Raw genomic sequence first — 15,683 nt, 5'->3', positions numbered from 1 at the left:
ATTAGCACACTAGCAAATAATGTATCACAGAATGACAAACTATCGTATCGTATCTTTCCTATGTGCTGTCGTGTGTACCTAATATCTTGTCAAATATTGTCTCAACAACAACAAATTGTAAGCCCATTGTGAAGAAAATAAATATTTTTATTTATTTATATTTATTTACTTTGGGTGTCACGAACTATTTGACGCTGACTGTACTGTCATTCTTTTACGGAAATCGCTATAAGTTACACTTGCTTTCAATTCCTGCAACTAATTTTAGCATAGGTTAGTAACCACATACTGTTCCCAGCCAGACCGCTACTTATTTGCTAACATTAATTACGGGAATTATAATAAACTCGTATTGAGAGTTTTTTTTGTGTTAGTCTTGCTCACGCTGACGAAACAAACGTGAAGTAAAAAACGTGTATCTGTGATTCGCACATAAATTAGTAGGACGAGTTACTGAGACATATCTTGTTGCCTTTATGTCACACTATGTTTATATGCCTACACTTTTAAGTTATTTTTGTAAGTAAAATAATTTGCTCAAAATGTGAACTTAATGTCAATGAGAACAAGAGCGAAATTAACTCGCAAACATGATTACGGTTCAATGGAATTGCTCACGTGTTATACCGCGGTTCAAACTTGATCGACGAAGATCGCATATATTAACATATTTTAGGCGATAATGGAGTAAAGATAGCAGGCCAACTAGTAAAATCTGGTAAGAATTATTTTCTGTAATGGTGTTTACACGGTACGATTTCAACTATTGTATCTCAAAATGTTTGACATTAAGAAAAACATTATTCAGTGTGATTTTAAAAATTGCAGTGAATGCAGTGATATGTTATGGAATATGAGATTTATTCTCAATCGGAAGCCATCACAGGATCGGATTGCCACATACAAAAGGTAAGTTTTCTTGATAAAAATTTGTATTTTTCTTGGAATAAACTTGTGACATTTGTTCGTGACAGACACCTGGATTGGTCTCTCAATGCAAAACTTAATTTATGTCTCCGACACGATTCCGACCCGACTGCGGTCGTGTACAGGCCCGCAAGGCTGCGCGTCTGACCCAGTGCTTTGATAACAGATGCCACTATCATCTCGTAACGCGTATCGCTTGTTACGTCATGGTCTGCTTAGCTAGTTAGCGTCGTTAGCGGCTAGCTGTTTCTCAGTTATAAAAGTAATTGGTATAGGTTTTTAAGACACAAATTACACAGCTCGACAATTGGCCGAGATGTTTTTAAGACACAAATTATACAGGCCGAGATTTTAACTCCAACCGTTTCGATTATTAATTTAATAAATCACGTGTAAAACAGTTAATTGAAATAGTTATTTTATCTAAGAAAAATAAGCTCTTATCGAGTATACCTAGTCTACAACACATCAGAATATAGGTAATATTTTTGTTGCAAATCGCACTTGATACAAGTGCATACCTAGAGGTTCTGTACACTCGCGTTCATATCCCTGCTCATTAAGTACGAAGAAGTTTTATTCTCGAAAAACAGGAATGTGCGGAAAGCTGTAATTTGTTGGCAAATTAGGGATTCGAGGTCAGGTTAATAACCACTTGCCGAATTTCTTTTTCGGGGTATTTTTCGTAGTAAATATTATGTGTATTAAGTTTTTAAGCCAAATAAATATATTTTCTTTTATGCGCAAAATATTACACGATACATAATTTAATATTAAAACAATGCGGAAGCATGTAAAATTAATTGTTCTGAACAGTTAACTGTTGTTAAGTTTTAAATTGACTGATTACACCAGACGTAGAGATTGCGCTATCCATCACAGTTGCAGCAGCGTACTATTTTGTTTACCATCACTATCTGCAGAGTCATCCTACCATGATGTACACTTAGCACGAATGACTCGGAATGAAAGGGAAAAACATGTGCTAAAGGAAAATGAAATCTATCGGAGCACACGTCGCGCTTTTGCCAGTCATGCAGTAGCCAGTCCGCGGCCGCGAATGGTATCAACAGTTATATTGTCGGGGAGCCTGCGAATCAATCAGTCGGCGGTCAGGAGCTTGAGATAACTGTTGCGTCAACGTAAGTCGGCCTTTACATTACTTTGATTCGCGCCACTGAAAACGTGAATAATGTGATATGGCAAAGTAACTTCGCAACGCTGCACGCGTGTACGGTCGCCAGTGGCTTAGATTTAGTTGAAAGTGTTTGATATAATTTTTGCGCGGTTTTTCGAAAGTTGGTTAGAGGTTGGTAAACGAACTTTTTATGTCGCACGGTTTCGCATTTTTACAAAACTGATAGGCAGCTATATCATTTTTGACAATGGAAATGTTATGATGCAATATACCTACGTTGTTATTATCACCCATGAAATATTAGGTTTCTATCACTCGGCCATTTTCAGCAGCTTGTGTGGTTACAATAACGGCCTATATGATTATTTAACGTATTGTCGCTTAATTTGAATTCAGGAAAATATGTATAACTCATTTGTGTTCTCATTTTATGCTCTGTTGCGAAGGAAAAAATAAAAACCTAGAAATTGATTTTGAAAAGATAGCGCTGCTCACTTTCAAGTAGTTGCCTAGACAGATATCAATCTCGTCTGCTTTTTGTCGGTAGCAAATAAATATGCACTGCGATAAGAAAATCTTTTCAACTTTCAAGGCCTGTATCTATATAAATAAAGAATGAGTAAAAGCAAAGTAAAACATTTTAATAGATAAGAAACAATAAGATCAGAAGTCAGAGGTGTTGCCAAGTCCACTTAATTGTAATGACATAAAAAGGTAACAATTTTATCGCCTCTGTTAGTCAGTTACAGAATTATTATGTTCCATTACGTTAGTGCGTTTCGAATTTTATCATCAATATTATTCTAAAAATGCAAAATAATAAAATTAATAGCAATATTATGTAACGTGCAAATAATAGACTTTAAGTAACTAGAGCACCTTATGTAGAGGGTCACCTCACTGACCCAGTCCGACGCTGCAAGACTGCACAGATTCTGGAATGCCCTATTACTAGGAAAAAGGAAATCATATGAAAAGAAAAATCCGTTAAGTTTGAACCACCTTGAGCAAAGGGTTGTCTCCCAGTAAACAGCAGTACCTAAACTCATCACCTAATCTCCCTTCTTCCAGTAACCACCAAGCATGTCGGCTGACCAAGTATTCCACTCCCGGTCAGAGGGTATCCCCTCCGAGGGAGTGAAGGACCAGTACGCAGACGGCAAGGCGGCGCGAACGTGGCACAAGTTTGTGGGAGACACGACGGTGCGGACACAGAACTATAAGAACTTCCTCATTGGACTGCTGAGGAAGCATGGCTGCGTCAATGTGCTGGACATCGCTTGTGGAACTGGGTAAGTCTTATGAAAATGCTTCAACTCTGTTTCAACTTCAACATTTGAGATCCACGAAGACGTGCCCCACCATTCTTCCGCTAATTTGTGAGTGTTATCGGTACACGCTAAATTACCATGAGTGCACACGCACACTACAATAATGACGCTCGGATCGAACTCCCCGCACCCCGCGCTTCCCTCGACCAAAAATTGGTGGGGCGTGTCTTCGTGGATGACACGATCCATAGCCAAATTGGCTTGAGTTTAGCCAATCGGGTTACTGATTGTGATAAAATGTTTCGTAGATCTTTTATGTCTTCTGAAAACTTATCAATAAGTAGTTACTTAAACAAACGTATGTTGAACGTGTGAAAATTCCAATTGTATGACAGATGATGGGAAATTCAAGGCACAAGGAAAACTTGTAGGATAGTAACAAGAATGCAGTTGGGCTGTTGACAACAGAAAAAACGCAGCTGAGTAATAAATGAGTTGCACTTAATTATCTTGGTGACTTCCTCCTATAATTTTGTAATTAACTGGTATTATCCTTTAGTTATGTCACAGACAGAACATAACATACTGTTATGTCATATTTTGATTACTAAATAATAATGAAAGTAATAGTTTCAGAGATTTCTAAAAGAAATATCAGGTATTTTTGCCAATTGTTTTTACCATACAATCTAGATTGTGTTACGGTGCGCCTTTCGTGCAAAAACAAAGCGTTAGAAAGGAATTGAACTTTCACTTAACGCCAAGACAACATACGATACGTGGTCAGATAATATTGAATATTATCGTTCCCTGGATATTAGGGGTCACTTACACGACCTGACGGAGGCAGCGTATCACAACAAGATAAACGCGATCAAAATACATGACGAAATGTTTTTCGTTTCGATCGAAACAAATGTACACAATGTGGGGTAACCAAACTAACATCAGCCTTATTATTGCGTATGCTTAGATATTACAGATAATTTTACTTAGGGATCTTCAAAGGGACTTTTCACACAAAGTTAATGGATGATATATTTTAGAGTCAGTCTTATTGTCTATCTTCATACTTAGGTATCCCAGGAAATAAAAATTCATTATGGCCATCTTCTTGTCCAATAAACTTTATTTACGAACTCATGCCCTAAGCGCTAATAAGCAGGTATTGTGCTAATTTATAATATTATCTAGCGGAAGGTCGTGGGTTCGAGCCCCGCCTTAGGCAGTTCGTTTTTTTTTTCAAGTTGTTTAGTTAAAATTTAGTCTGAAAAGCGACTCTATTCGCAAAGACATTTTAATAACGATTGAATATTATGTATATTTGAGCTGTATTTTTAATTTCCAGCATCGACTCCATGATGTTGGTAGACGAAGGCTTCAAGGTGGTCTCAGTGGACGCGTCCGACAAGATGTTGAAGCACGCGCTTAAAGCGCGCTGGGAGAAGAGGAAAGACACCAAATACGATGAGTGGAGTAAGTAGTCATAACAGTTGTTTATTTTCTACAGAGGGCTTTTAAAAAGCGCCTTTACCATGTAGTTTTCATTTCTAGAATCGCATAACTCTTTCAAGTACATATTAGCATTCCTTAAAGGACCAGTTCGGATTCTAAGAAATGAGCAAGGAAACAGTATCGTAGTATGTTCTTCGTTGACTTTTAAACGATAAAATTATATCTGATACAAAGTTTTTGATGCCTATCGAGTTATTAGGTTACAAATTGTTTCAGTTTCATGTAGCGGGGAATCCCCCATTTGTGTTTTTGTTATGCACCTCTAAGTAGTTACAATAAAGTCTTACATGATAATAATAATCGCCTTATCTATCTGCTAAAAATTCGCAACACCACAGTTCCATAAGGCCTCCTGCGCACTAGGCAGCCTGATTGTGGCAGCCAATCCGGTATATGAACACTTTTCTGCCTAATGCGTGGACGTTTTGTTCGATTGTCTGCCGCAGCCTGGCTAGTTGACGGAGGTCGCCTAAGTGACGTCATTTAAAAATAATCTCCTTTTTCCAGTCATCGAAGAAGCCACTTGGGAAACCCTTCCCCGCGACATCCAACCGTTCCTCCCGCCGACCAAGTTCGACGCGGTCATCTGCCTCGGCAACTCATTCGCCCATCTGCTCGACGAGCACGGCGATCAGAGGGTACAGAAGATGTGTCTGCAGAACTTCGCGGAATGCCTGAAACCGGGAGGCCTGCTGTTCATAGACCATAGGAACTATGACGCCATGATCGACAGTGGCGCCGCCCCTGGACACTCTATTTATTATAATGTGAGTAGCTTTTCTTTCTTCTATCATAGCATTTTGCAATAACGAAATGATAGATACAGAAATAAAATGATTATCACAAATAAACAAAACTATATTCTAGATCACGTAAAAATAAAGCAAGATAACAGAAATTATCTTAAAGAAAAAGTATGTAGCAAAACAAAATGGCCAACACCATTGCTAGGCTACAGTTCATAGACAATGGCCTAGCACCGGTGATCTGTCGCCAACATCCTCCTATGCACTTTTCTTGCACTACGACTCAAACAAGTCAAAGCCACGATTCTACATTGAAGCCAAACCCATTATACACCATTTTATACAATGTAAAATAAATTGCAATGTTAAACTGATTTTTTAAAAGAACGACTGTTCGTATTCTTTGACTTTGTATGAAATGGCAACACTATGTCTTGTCGCAGCCGGGAATTCCCCGTAGCTATGAACTGCTGAAAGGTCTGGGGGCACGGCAGTGCCCCCGCCAAGTCGAGCGCGAAGCAAACACTGCCGTACCATCCTTTACTGGAACCATTTCGCCGCATTTTCAGGCCCCTATTTGAGAACCTCTGGATAAGACCACAACGCAGAAATTTTCGTCATCTAGTAAGCTATAATCACATACTTCAAATCCAAAATTTCAAGCCTGTAGGTCTTTTAGTTCCGAAGTTAAGCGAAAGCAAAGTTTCGTATTTACGACACTCACTCACTGATAATCATCAAAATAGAACTAGTACTTCCCGTAAACTCAGAGAGCTGAAATTTGGTACAGAGTTAGGGTTTAATGGCCACATAAAGGGAAAACTATAAAAACTAGGAAAATCGAAGATCTGGAGTAACACCACATTCATAATAATCAATACTACTCCGGCACCGTGGTGTTCGCATGTATCGCTCGCCACTAGATGGCGCTAGCACTAGCAAGCGGTGTCCAGATTTTTTTCCTTTCTAGAGTCCCCCGTCGATTAAGTTGAATGTTATGTAATTTGCATTTCGTTAATTTCGTTTATTATATTATAAGGTTCGCTAAGGTTATGTTATTTAAATAATTGTTCATTCGTTGTTCGTTGTCCATTTGAAGGGTCGTTGAGTTTATTTGTGTATAATATCGTAAAAAAATTTCGATAAAACGACGACGTTAAATAATTTTGCCACTTTCTACAAAAAGAAGTGAAATCCCACCAAAAACATTCTGTAAAAAACTAGCCAAGTCTCGGTGGAGCTGCTTGTTTATCTCTAAAAAGTAATGAAATCTAGACAAAGTCGTGCCAAGTCTATGGTTCCTTACTGCGATTTCTTTATTATTATAGTTAATGTTGTGTGACTTGGCCGTTGAACAATCTTTATTAAGATAATTACATAAGTATTATTGAAATACGCAGCTTTATTAAACCTACAATTGACTGGTTATTGTTGAATCAACGTTTTCCAAGTGGCGCGGTAGGTAGCGGTTCTAGCGACCGATTGGTGCAATTGTGTCATGGAGCACCTCGTTTTGTACCCTTCAACGGCCAAGTCACACAACATTAACTATAATAATAAAGAAATCGCAGTAAGGAACCATAGACTTGGCACGACTTTGTCTAGATTTCATTACTTTTTAGAGATAAACAAGCAGCTCCACCGAGACTTGGCTAGTTTTTTACAGAATGTTTTTGGTGGGATTCATATTGTTTCGCTGAAAAATACCTATGAAGTTAACTTCTGAGAAACAATTATTGTACAACACAATGAGACTCCGTTTGAACAAACGCGTATATTTTAGATAAAGGCACTAAAGATTCGCAATGAATTGCTTGCCCATATTATATCACCGACTACAACGTCCTTGTTTACATTTAACGATATGATTATCGCTTATGCTTATTATTTCGTAATTATGCATATTACGTGAATAGATAAGTTGAATAAGAAGTTAACAACTTCATTATAAAGTAATAAAAAAGACTACTTACTTTGTCGCAGATAATTTTATTAACCGATGTGTTTTTAAATAGATGAGAGGATGGCTGTAGATATAACATAGAAGGGTGGAGCTATTATTATACCAATGTCCTGCCTAAATTAATGTCAACAAGTAGAAATATAAAAAGATAAAGTACACGTTCATTAACCTTTTCCTATATGATCAATCAGTGTTCTTCTGATAACACCTTTTTTAGCACACCCATAATACCTTAATCCATCAAAACTACCACTGCCTAACTGCTATGCCCTCCAGATAGAGTTCGTGAGTTCAACACCTTTATAATCTAGATCACGAAAGTTATAATTATTTGTTTTGTTTGACCTTCACAAGTGCCCCAAATCTTGGTTTGAATTGAATATACATTTTCCCATTTTCAAAGAAATACATCCTCATAATATTACTGTTTTTCCTCCAGTGCAAATACCCCGTGGACATCAAAACGTCGGTACTGGTGGTGCGCGGCAAGCCGCATCTGGTGGCCCTCGACTACTGCATAGACACCGGCGAGGGCGACTCTGGGAAGAGGTTTGTTCCTATTGTTTATGCTCGTTGAGGCTGGTTTTAGTGTTACGCGGACCGTCCGGTGCGGACCAGCTCCGCACGGCCAATCTGTATGAACTTCTAGGGAGCGTTTTAGAGTAATGCGGTCGGGAGGAACCGCTCCGCTCCCTAGCAGTTCATACAGATCGGCTGTGCGGAGCGATCCGGACTGACAGTCCGCGTGACACTAAAACCAGCCTGACAGCAACAGCACCTCAGACTACAAATTGTTGCACCTTGATGTACTCTCGTCTTTACTTGTTGGATATCATCAGCATTATTTACTAAAGAGCAAGAATTTATTTACGTTTGCGGTTAGCAACATTGCTAACATTTTTTGCTAAGGCGTCGTACTAATTCAAAATTATCAATCAAGGTAATAATATTTATCTGCCTACTTACTTTTTAAGCGGATTCACCTTGAATTTATAAATAGCTCAATTTCTCTAAAACATGTACAGCTCCCGCATAAAGTGCATAAATGAAAAGAGCGCAATAATCTGACCGAATCCTGGCTTGTGCAGGTATACTTCGTAATTTTACAACTACAGTAATTCAAAACCTTTTAGCTGCCATTTTCAAAAGATTGTGTCTTATCTTGTTCCCAGCGAGTTCCGTCTCTGCTACTACCCGCACAAACTGGACAAGTTCACGAATATGCTGGACGAAGCCTTCGCGTCGGGCGCCAAGCACCACATCTACGCGGACTTCAAGCCGCTCAGCGAAGTGCCCGTACCTGGCTTCTATATTCACGTCATGGAGAAGCCGCGGAATTGACCATGACCTTGACCATACTATACTTTGTACCTTTTTATTTAATAAATTAATTACCCAATTTCCACCAAGAGTTTAATAATATTATGCTACTTTTCAAGTTTAGTTATATTTAGCATATTCTCCACGCGACTTGTGTCGGTAAAATTCATGTAAGTCGCATAATTTATGATGACGCTAACACTAACGTGAATAAAAATCTACATTGACTTGCAGATCATGGTACTTTAGCTCATGTATAATAAACAAGCATTCAGCACCTCACTGTAAGAATTATCTCTAAAATCTCACCTTCTTCTTCAGAAAGAAGATTTTATTGTTACCTTGTGACTACTTATACCTACCTTCTTGTACAGATGTTTATCTAGTTAAATAAAAACTTAATTCATTCATTGATATAATTTTAAGTGATCCTAGGAAATAAAATCCTAGTCATTAGACTTATTATCATCATAATGATGACAAAATCCAAATAAAAATATTTATGTTATATTGTTATGATTCAAATAAAACTTATTTTTGACATGTCCTATTACATTTATATTTTAATATTCTGTAAATTACTGGTATACATAAACAATTATCAACATATTTAGTTTCTCTGATTAGAACAATAAAACAGTTTTGTATAAAATGAAATATTTTATATTCTAGGTATAATAAAATGAAAATGTGTAGTTGAGAATTAACTTAGGTGCAGGCTTACAGGTAAGAATTAAATCTAAACTAGCTATGAACTACAGTTTACGATCCTACAATGATGTTGTTGATTGGAATGTGTATCAGCTTTACGAAGAATCCAATGAAACCCATGATGCAGAAACCAATAGCTGTAGCGATGGCAATCTTTTGGAATTCTGTGAAAGAGAAAATTTCAATTAACACTTGTTTTGTTTACTTATCTCAATTTTATTGATCTATGAAAATATTAGGGAATATTATTTTTTAATCTCCCATCAGACTGATACAGTGAAAACTAGAATCCTTGATATTTATGAAATGAGTCCATGACATCCAGAGTGGCTTTCCTTAGGTCATATGGCTAACTACATTTTTAAACTAGTTTTTAACCTACTTCAACAAGGAGGAGAGAGACTGTATGTAGGTATACAATTTTTTTCATGAATTGAACTGAGTCTTTTTCTTTTGCAAAATGCAAATACAGTGCTATACTAATTTGAGTCAATTATTTGGCCACTTTGGATCTCATGGCCTCAAATATTTTTTAAATTGTGGAAGTACCTAACCTTAACAGTTTTTATTATTTAAGCACAGCATATCAATGTGAAAGTAAAAGTGTCTACTGTATAGTTCAAAGAAACATGCCAGCATGGCTTAAAATAACAACTGATTGCATTCAGAAATCTGGTTTATCAGAACCATCCTATAAGCATAGAAATCATGGGATTCTAACAAGATTCTTACTGCAATAGGATCCATTTCCTTGGCTAATTAAAATCTAACTTAGTAATAGGTATCTCATGTTCTACTTTTCAAGAGGAATCAATAAACTGGCACTAAACTTAATTATTCATTACGGTTACGGTATTTAATGCCGTTTGTGCTATAACATTCTAGATTGGAGAATGGCCAAGTGATTATTGTAAAGAGCATTGTTTTTGTAAAGAAAATAGTCTCCTTGCTTACCTTTCCTGTCAGGCTTGGTACATCTTCTCACTAATCTGATGGAATCCTTGGCAAACTGCTTGCCTGGTTCCACAAACTTGGCGATTTGATCCATTTTCTGAAATACAAATTACCACAAATTTAGACAGACCTATCGTCTCAATACACCTGGTTTGTAGAAAGCGTTGTTTTAATATTGCACTGTACTTACAAATCACTGTGTTCTAAATAAAATACAGAGCAAATGATCGAAAATGAGCACGTAGAAAGAAATTGCGGCGACAAATGAAATGACACAACACGAAACGTCAGCCACGTCTCGAGAATTCACGGCACGTCACCAATAGCGTTCGGATACACAAAAAAATATAACTTAATGCAATTTGGAAGGTGGCTTTTGTTACTTTATATGCTGCTTTTACACTATGCGGAAATTAGCCGAGTCAAGTCAAAAAAACAGAGGAGTGGGGATGAAATTCATTCATAATTCATCCCCACTCCACTGTTTTTTTGACTTGACTTGGCTAATTTCCGCGCAGTGTAAACGCAGCATTATATTTATTTTGCCTTTCTAAATTCTAGTATTGAGTGCTTAGATAATTAATTCATCTATGATTGAGTGGCATATTTAATTACGAAAGTATCGTAAAGTGTCATCAACAAAGTCTTTACTACTTTCCTAATTTCCAAAAGGTCGAATTTTAGTTTTCGAGAAAATTTTTTACTCACACACATGAACTTAGATCACATGAACACATCCCGATTTGATTGATTTTAAAGTTCAAAGATTATTGTAGGGTTCAAAGTTTAGAGACCCCTGCCCTCCTATACTACACAATCAACAAAAACATGTCAACATAAATTTACCAAATTGCCTATAAAAATGTTGAATGATTAAATTCTGTTGATTTTTAAGGTAAAACATGCGCTGGGAACCCGGCTGCACTTGTAAATTGTGAGCCATAGAAAAGTTACAGCCGCGATCTAAAGTTTTATGCCAAAAATGCCCATGCCGCCATGGCCATGGGTGGACACTATACCATAGCGATATGGCCGGGCCCGCTGATGGGCGGCGGGTCAAACCATTAATAACTCTATGGGTCTAACACTAATTTAAGGTGGCATGCATGGGGAGAAGTTAAGTATCGTCACTTTTTAAGAGCCATTTCACAAAAATATTCCGCGCGAATTTAGGTAAAAGCTGTCAACGCAACGTCAAAAGAGTAAAAAGAACGCTGAAATGGACAAAAAAATCTTGAGCCGTGACCGTATTAAGACTTGATTTAAGTTATTAATTTTAAGGTAGAATGAGGTATTCAAACTTGATAAATTAATTTAAATTTTTAATAGAGTTTATTAAGTCTTTTATATTTCGATTCATAATGAAACACGAATAGGTATAATATGTAAAATATATATAAAAGTACAAAATAAAGACAGTCACATAGTGAAAAAAAAAATCTGCCCCCTTACAGCTCCATCATCGGACCCTGGATACGAAATATTCGTCAAGGCGAATCACACAAGCCCAAACTCCATAGGGTTCTATTGTTTTGTTACGGAGGTGGCCATTGCATCTCCTCCAGATCCATTATCAGACAGAGCTAAGAAATAAATAAATAAATATTATTATAAGTAAACAAATAACTAAAATAATTCATCTTACTATCTTACTTCTTACTAGTCTTACTAATATTATAAATACGAAAGTTTGTGTGGATGTCTGGATGTTTGTTACACTTTCACGCAAAAACTACTGAACAGATTTTGATGAAACTTTACAGTACAGTACAGCAGTACTAGGCAGTCTGTGTTCAACTATCACTCGGGTCGGACGTTCCTATCGCAAGACCTTTGGTTCACTCAGTTCCGATACGACTCTAGTGCTGTGTGTAATTATTTTTGTGAATACACTGAGTTTATTAATTTCTACGAGTGGATTTCATTTTGCCTGATACCTACGCCATGAACCCTGAACCAGAAGACCCTGTCGCCAGCGACAGCGACGCTCATCCATCCCTGGCGTCGACCAGAATAACAATGTATAGGCTATAATTTATGACGATCTGTGACAAACTAAATTTCAAGCGGGTGAAGCCGCGGGCAATACTACATATTTCATACTAGCTTTTTGCCCGCGACTTCTTCTGCGATGAAGTGGAAAATGGTTCTAATAGATTATTCTAAGAAAATTAATTTTGTTAAATAATTATATTTTTTGATATAAAATCTACAAATTATTATGTTTAAATATTTGAATACTTACAAAATTATGAGATCTTTCTAAAACAAAATTAAAACACTACACCTGCCGCAGATTTCTTTGTAAACAATGTTTTTTTGTTTTTCCTTCAGGTGCTAAAATCACCAGGCTATTGTGTGCGCATACTCTGGAGTATATTCCACATACAACTGGTCGTCGGAGAAGCATAGATTTCCATTAAGTCTACTCCCGCTACCATATGGAACTCTGCTAAAACTTGTGAAGGCGTCAACACTTGCTTTTGTATCGAAAATTAGTATGAGCAGCTGCGCACGCGGTTGCCCGTTGCAGGCTCTATGCAACCACACTATTTTAAACCGTGGTCCCTAAGCATGAGATGGAAAACTGCACTCTCTTTAATTCTCTTGAATTTGATGGTGTTAGGGGAATCCTAGGAATGAATACAGACTTTCCAATGGAATCTCCTCATCAATATTGCGAAATTGCGAGTTGCAATGCAATGTTACGTTTTCACTTGTTATTTTATTGTAATCTGACCTTGATTTTTCAAACACGTGTCAAAATAAAAAAAATAATTTAAATCAAAAGTACTAAGGAATGTTTCATTGATATCAACTTAGAAACAAGCACAGATCACAGAAACTAAAGGGAAATGTGACAAGGGACAAATTGGAACATATTGCTTGTGAAAGCAATGATGACAGTAGCGACGTCATTATGTAAACAGTTTATATTGCTTGCATAGTACTAAGATTATTCGAACGTTGAATACTGATACCGCAGTGGATAATGAGCACATAATTTGATTTCTTTGTGTGTGTGAATTTCTAATACGACACTGAGTTTCGAACTCAGCGCATTACTTAGCATCTCTCTATATTTCTATGGAACCAAGTTATCTCCAAAATAACATTCCACACCTTTTTAACCTAGTCAGGTCATCTATCAATAGGATATAAAATATGTATTTTTTAGAAGTTAATAAATTATGCATAAAATATAAACACTTTAGAAGTTTAGTTAAATCGTAAAATTTCTGAAAAACAAGTAGGTACTAAAATCGTACTGAAAAAAAAAGTATTAATATGTTATCTAATTTATTTATTAAACGTCGAATTTTATCAAAGATTTTGGACTAAAGTTTTTGAAAATATTTTATAGCCTACATAGAAAAAAATTAGGATTCTTAATCGTGAAAGATTTTTTTTTCGGAGCCTATTGCGTCCAAACAAACAAACAATTAAATCTTTCCTCTTTTATTAGTATAGATTTAACAACAAAGCTTCCCTCTCGAAACAAAACGCTTCTTTTTCTTCTTCTTTCTTTCTCAATTTCACAGCGCCATCTTTGGACAATTTCACAGCGCCATCTAGTCCAAAAGTAGGCAACCAATATGCTTGTGTTAAGGGTGCTAGCATAATGGATATACTTTTTTATAATTTATTTATTAAATTAAATACATGGTACCTACATATTATACATAGTTACACCCAGATCCGTCAAAGAAATTAAAATTCATCATTTCAATTTCTGCTCGGCCGGCCGACTCGAAACAGCCTCTCGGCATAGTATCAAATGTATTTGGTCGCCGTACAAATCACCGCTTTACGACACGAACGCACGTAAACGTCACGGCGGGAAAAATTACACAGGTCCTGCCTTGACGGGCGCTCGCGCCATACCACAGATATGGATAGATGCAGCTTGTCAAAAAATTTGTATGAAGACGAGCGTGCCACTTTTTTAACGTCATTAGTGTCATTTTAGCGAATTTTAGTGATTGCCGCAACGTAAAAATAATCGTATTATCGTACTGCAATCGCAAAGTCATCAAATGATATATGGTGTGACTCGATTCGACAGTTAATTAATTCCGATAAAACTGATATTTTGTTAAATTTATAGCTAGTCTGTTGGGTTGATTAAAATACTTTTGTAGCGGTAAACATCATTCTATATTATTAATTTTCAAATACATAATATTTTTATTGTGCTTAATGTATATCAAAGTAATGATCGTTATTCCATTGTGTTAAATAGTACTACTAGTAATTCATACCTACCTAATTTCATACTTTTAAATATCCTAGTACCTGACCTAGTTTTATAAAATAAAGACTACCAGTAGCGGCGTAAGGGGGGGGGCGGTGGGGGCGGTCCGCCCCGGGTGCCAAGCATCAGGGGGTGACAAAGTCGCACAGATTAGTACTCACTGACGCATCTGCATGGCAAGGACGGTCGTGATGTCATGACAGGGGGGGTGCCATTCTGGGGTGCCCCGTGCCTTAGGCTATAATTTATATTATGACGGGGGGGGGGGGGGGGGGGGGGGGTGCCGCCCCGGGTGCCAACCTATGCTACGCCGCCACTGAAGACTACTCAAGCTTTTTATTTTTAATAAATGTAAAAATGCGTAGTTTTGCCAATACGTTTTCTTTCATAAAGCTAAGTCAGTTATCTAGTTTTGAAGATATTTCTAAACGACAAAATCCAATGCCGTTGTATACATAGACGTATACCTACTGCGATCACTGACCTAACTTTTTGATTTATTTGTTACTTGTGCTGTTAATAACAATTCACAATCGGTAAATAATTTCTTCTTTCTACCGTGTTCGTACTATTGTCCTCGTAAAATCATCGTAACCGATTGTTGTAATCGGATTACATGAACATCACTCGACCATGTATGTCCATTTGGACATATCGGAATGGCACGCTTTGACGAGCAACTTGCTGCATCTACTCTAATCCATATCTGTGCGCCATACTAATCGATGTCGGCTTGCGCATTGTAATTTATACTGATATTCACATCAATATTTTGACAAAGTGGTTACTTATTTAAACAATAACTGTAGAAATCAATTCTACAATGAATATTCTTTATTTGGGGATACTTCTATTGCAGTTATTGCTGTGTTTTTAAACCAAA

The 15,683-nt window shown here is 37.0% G+C and overlaps 2 protein-coding genes across 3 annotated transcripts; one reads left to right on the top strand and one right to left on the bottom strand.

Moving 5' to 3' along the window:
* The first annotated feature begins 1,958 nt into the window (after nt 1-1,958).
* On the top strand, nt 1,959-8,965 carry LOC135073414 (glycine N-methyltransferase). 2 transcript variants are annotated; one of them, XM_063967594.1, is made up of 6 exons: nt 1,959-2,069; nt 3,137-3,357; nt 4,685-4,812; nt 5,359-5,618; nt 8,000-8,109; nt 8,733-8,965. In XM_063967594.1, the coding sequence occupies exons 2-6, from the start codon at nt 3,149-3,151 to the stop codon at nt 8,899-8,901; spliced, it is 876 nt and encodes a 291-aa protein (XP_063823664.1). In that variant the 5' UTR covers nt 1,959-2,069; nt 3,137-3,148; the 3' UTR covers nt 8,902-8,965. The 2 variants fall into 2 exon arrangements, with proteins under 2 accessions (XP_063823664.1, XP_063823665.1); XM_063967595.1 differs by lacking the exon at nt 1,959-2,069 and adding an exon at nt 2,098-2,236.
* Nucleotides 8,966-9,411: 446 nt separating this feature from the next.
* On the bottom strand, nt 9,412-10,845 carry LOC135073416 (protein transport protein Sec61 subunit gamma). Its single transcript, XM_063967596.1, has 3 exons — nt 10,736-10,845; nt 10,546-10,642; nt 9,412-9,755 (listed from the first exon to the last, which is right to left on the bottom strand). Exons 2-3 carry the CDS (start codon nt 10,637-10,639, stop codon nt 9,643-9,645), a joined length of 207 nt encoding a protein of 68 aa, XP_063823666.1. The 5' UTR covers nt 10,640-10,642; nt 10,736-10,845; the 3' UTR covers nt 9,412-9,642.
* Nucleotides 10,846-15,683: the final 4,838 nt, after the last annotated feature.

Source organism: Ostrinia nubilalis, chromosome 7 (genome assembly GCF_963855985.1).
Source record: "Ostrinia nubilalis chromosome 7, ilOstNubi1.1, whole genome shotgun sequence".
In the NCBI taxonomy this organism is placed as follows: domain Eukaryota; kingdom Metazoa; phylum Arthropoda; class Insecta; order Lepidoptera; family Crambidae; genus Ostrinia; species Ostrinia nubilalis.
Note: the sequence above shows the minus strand (reverse complement) of the source record. Positions and strands in the feature narration are given on the sequence as shown.

Bases quoted from the DNA above. Each gene is read 5' to 3' on its own strand.
- LOC135073416 (XM_063967596.1), bottom strand. From the start codon at position 10,639: ATGGATCAAATCGCCAAGTTTGTGGAACCAGGCAAGCAGTTTGCCAAG. The intron at 9,756-10,545 runs GTAAGCAAGGAG...TCTCTTTCACAG, and splicing joins TACCAAGCCTGACAGGAAAG to AATTCCAAAAGATTGCCATC.
- LOC135073414 (XM_063967594.1), top strand. From the start codon at position 3,149: ATGTCGGCTGACCAAGTATTCCACTCCCGGTCAGAGGGTATCCCCTCC. The intron at 3,358-4,684 runs GTAAGTCTTATG...TTTAATTTCCAG, and splicing joins GACATCGCTTGTGGAACTGG to CATCGACTCCATGATGTTGG. The intron at 8,110-8,732 runs GTTTGTTCCTAT...TCTTGTTCCCAG, and splicing joins GAGGGCGACTCTGGGAAGAG to CGAGTTCCGTCTCTGCTACT.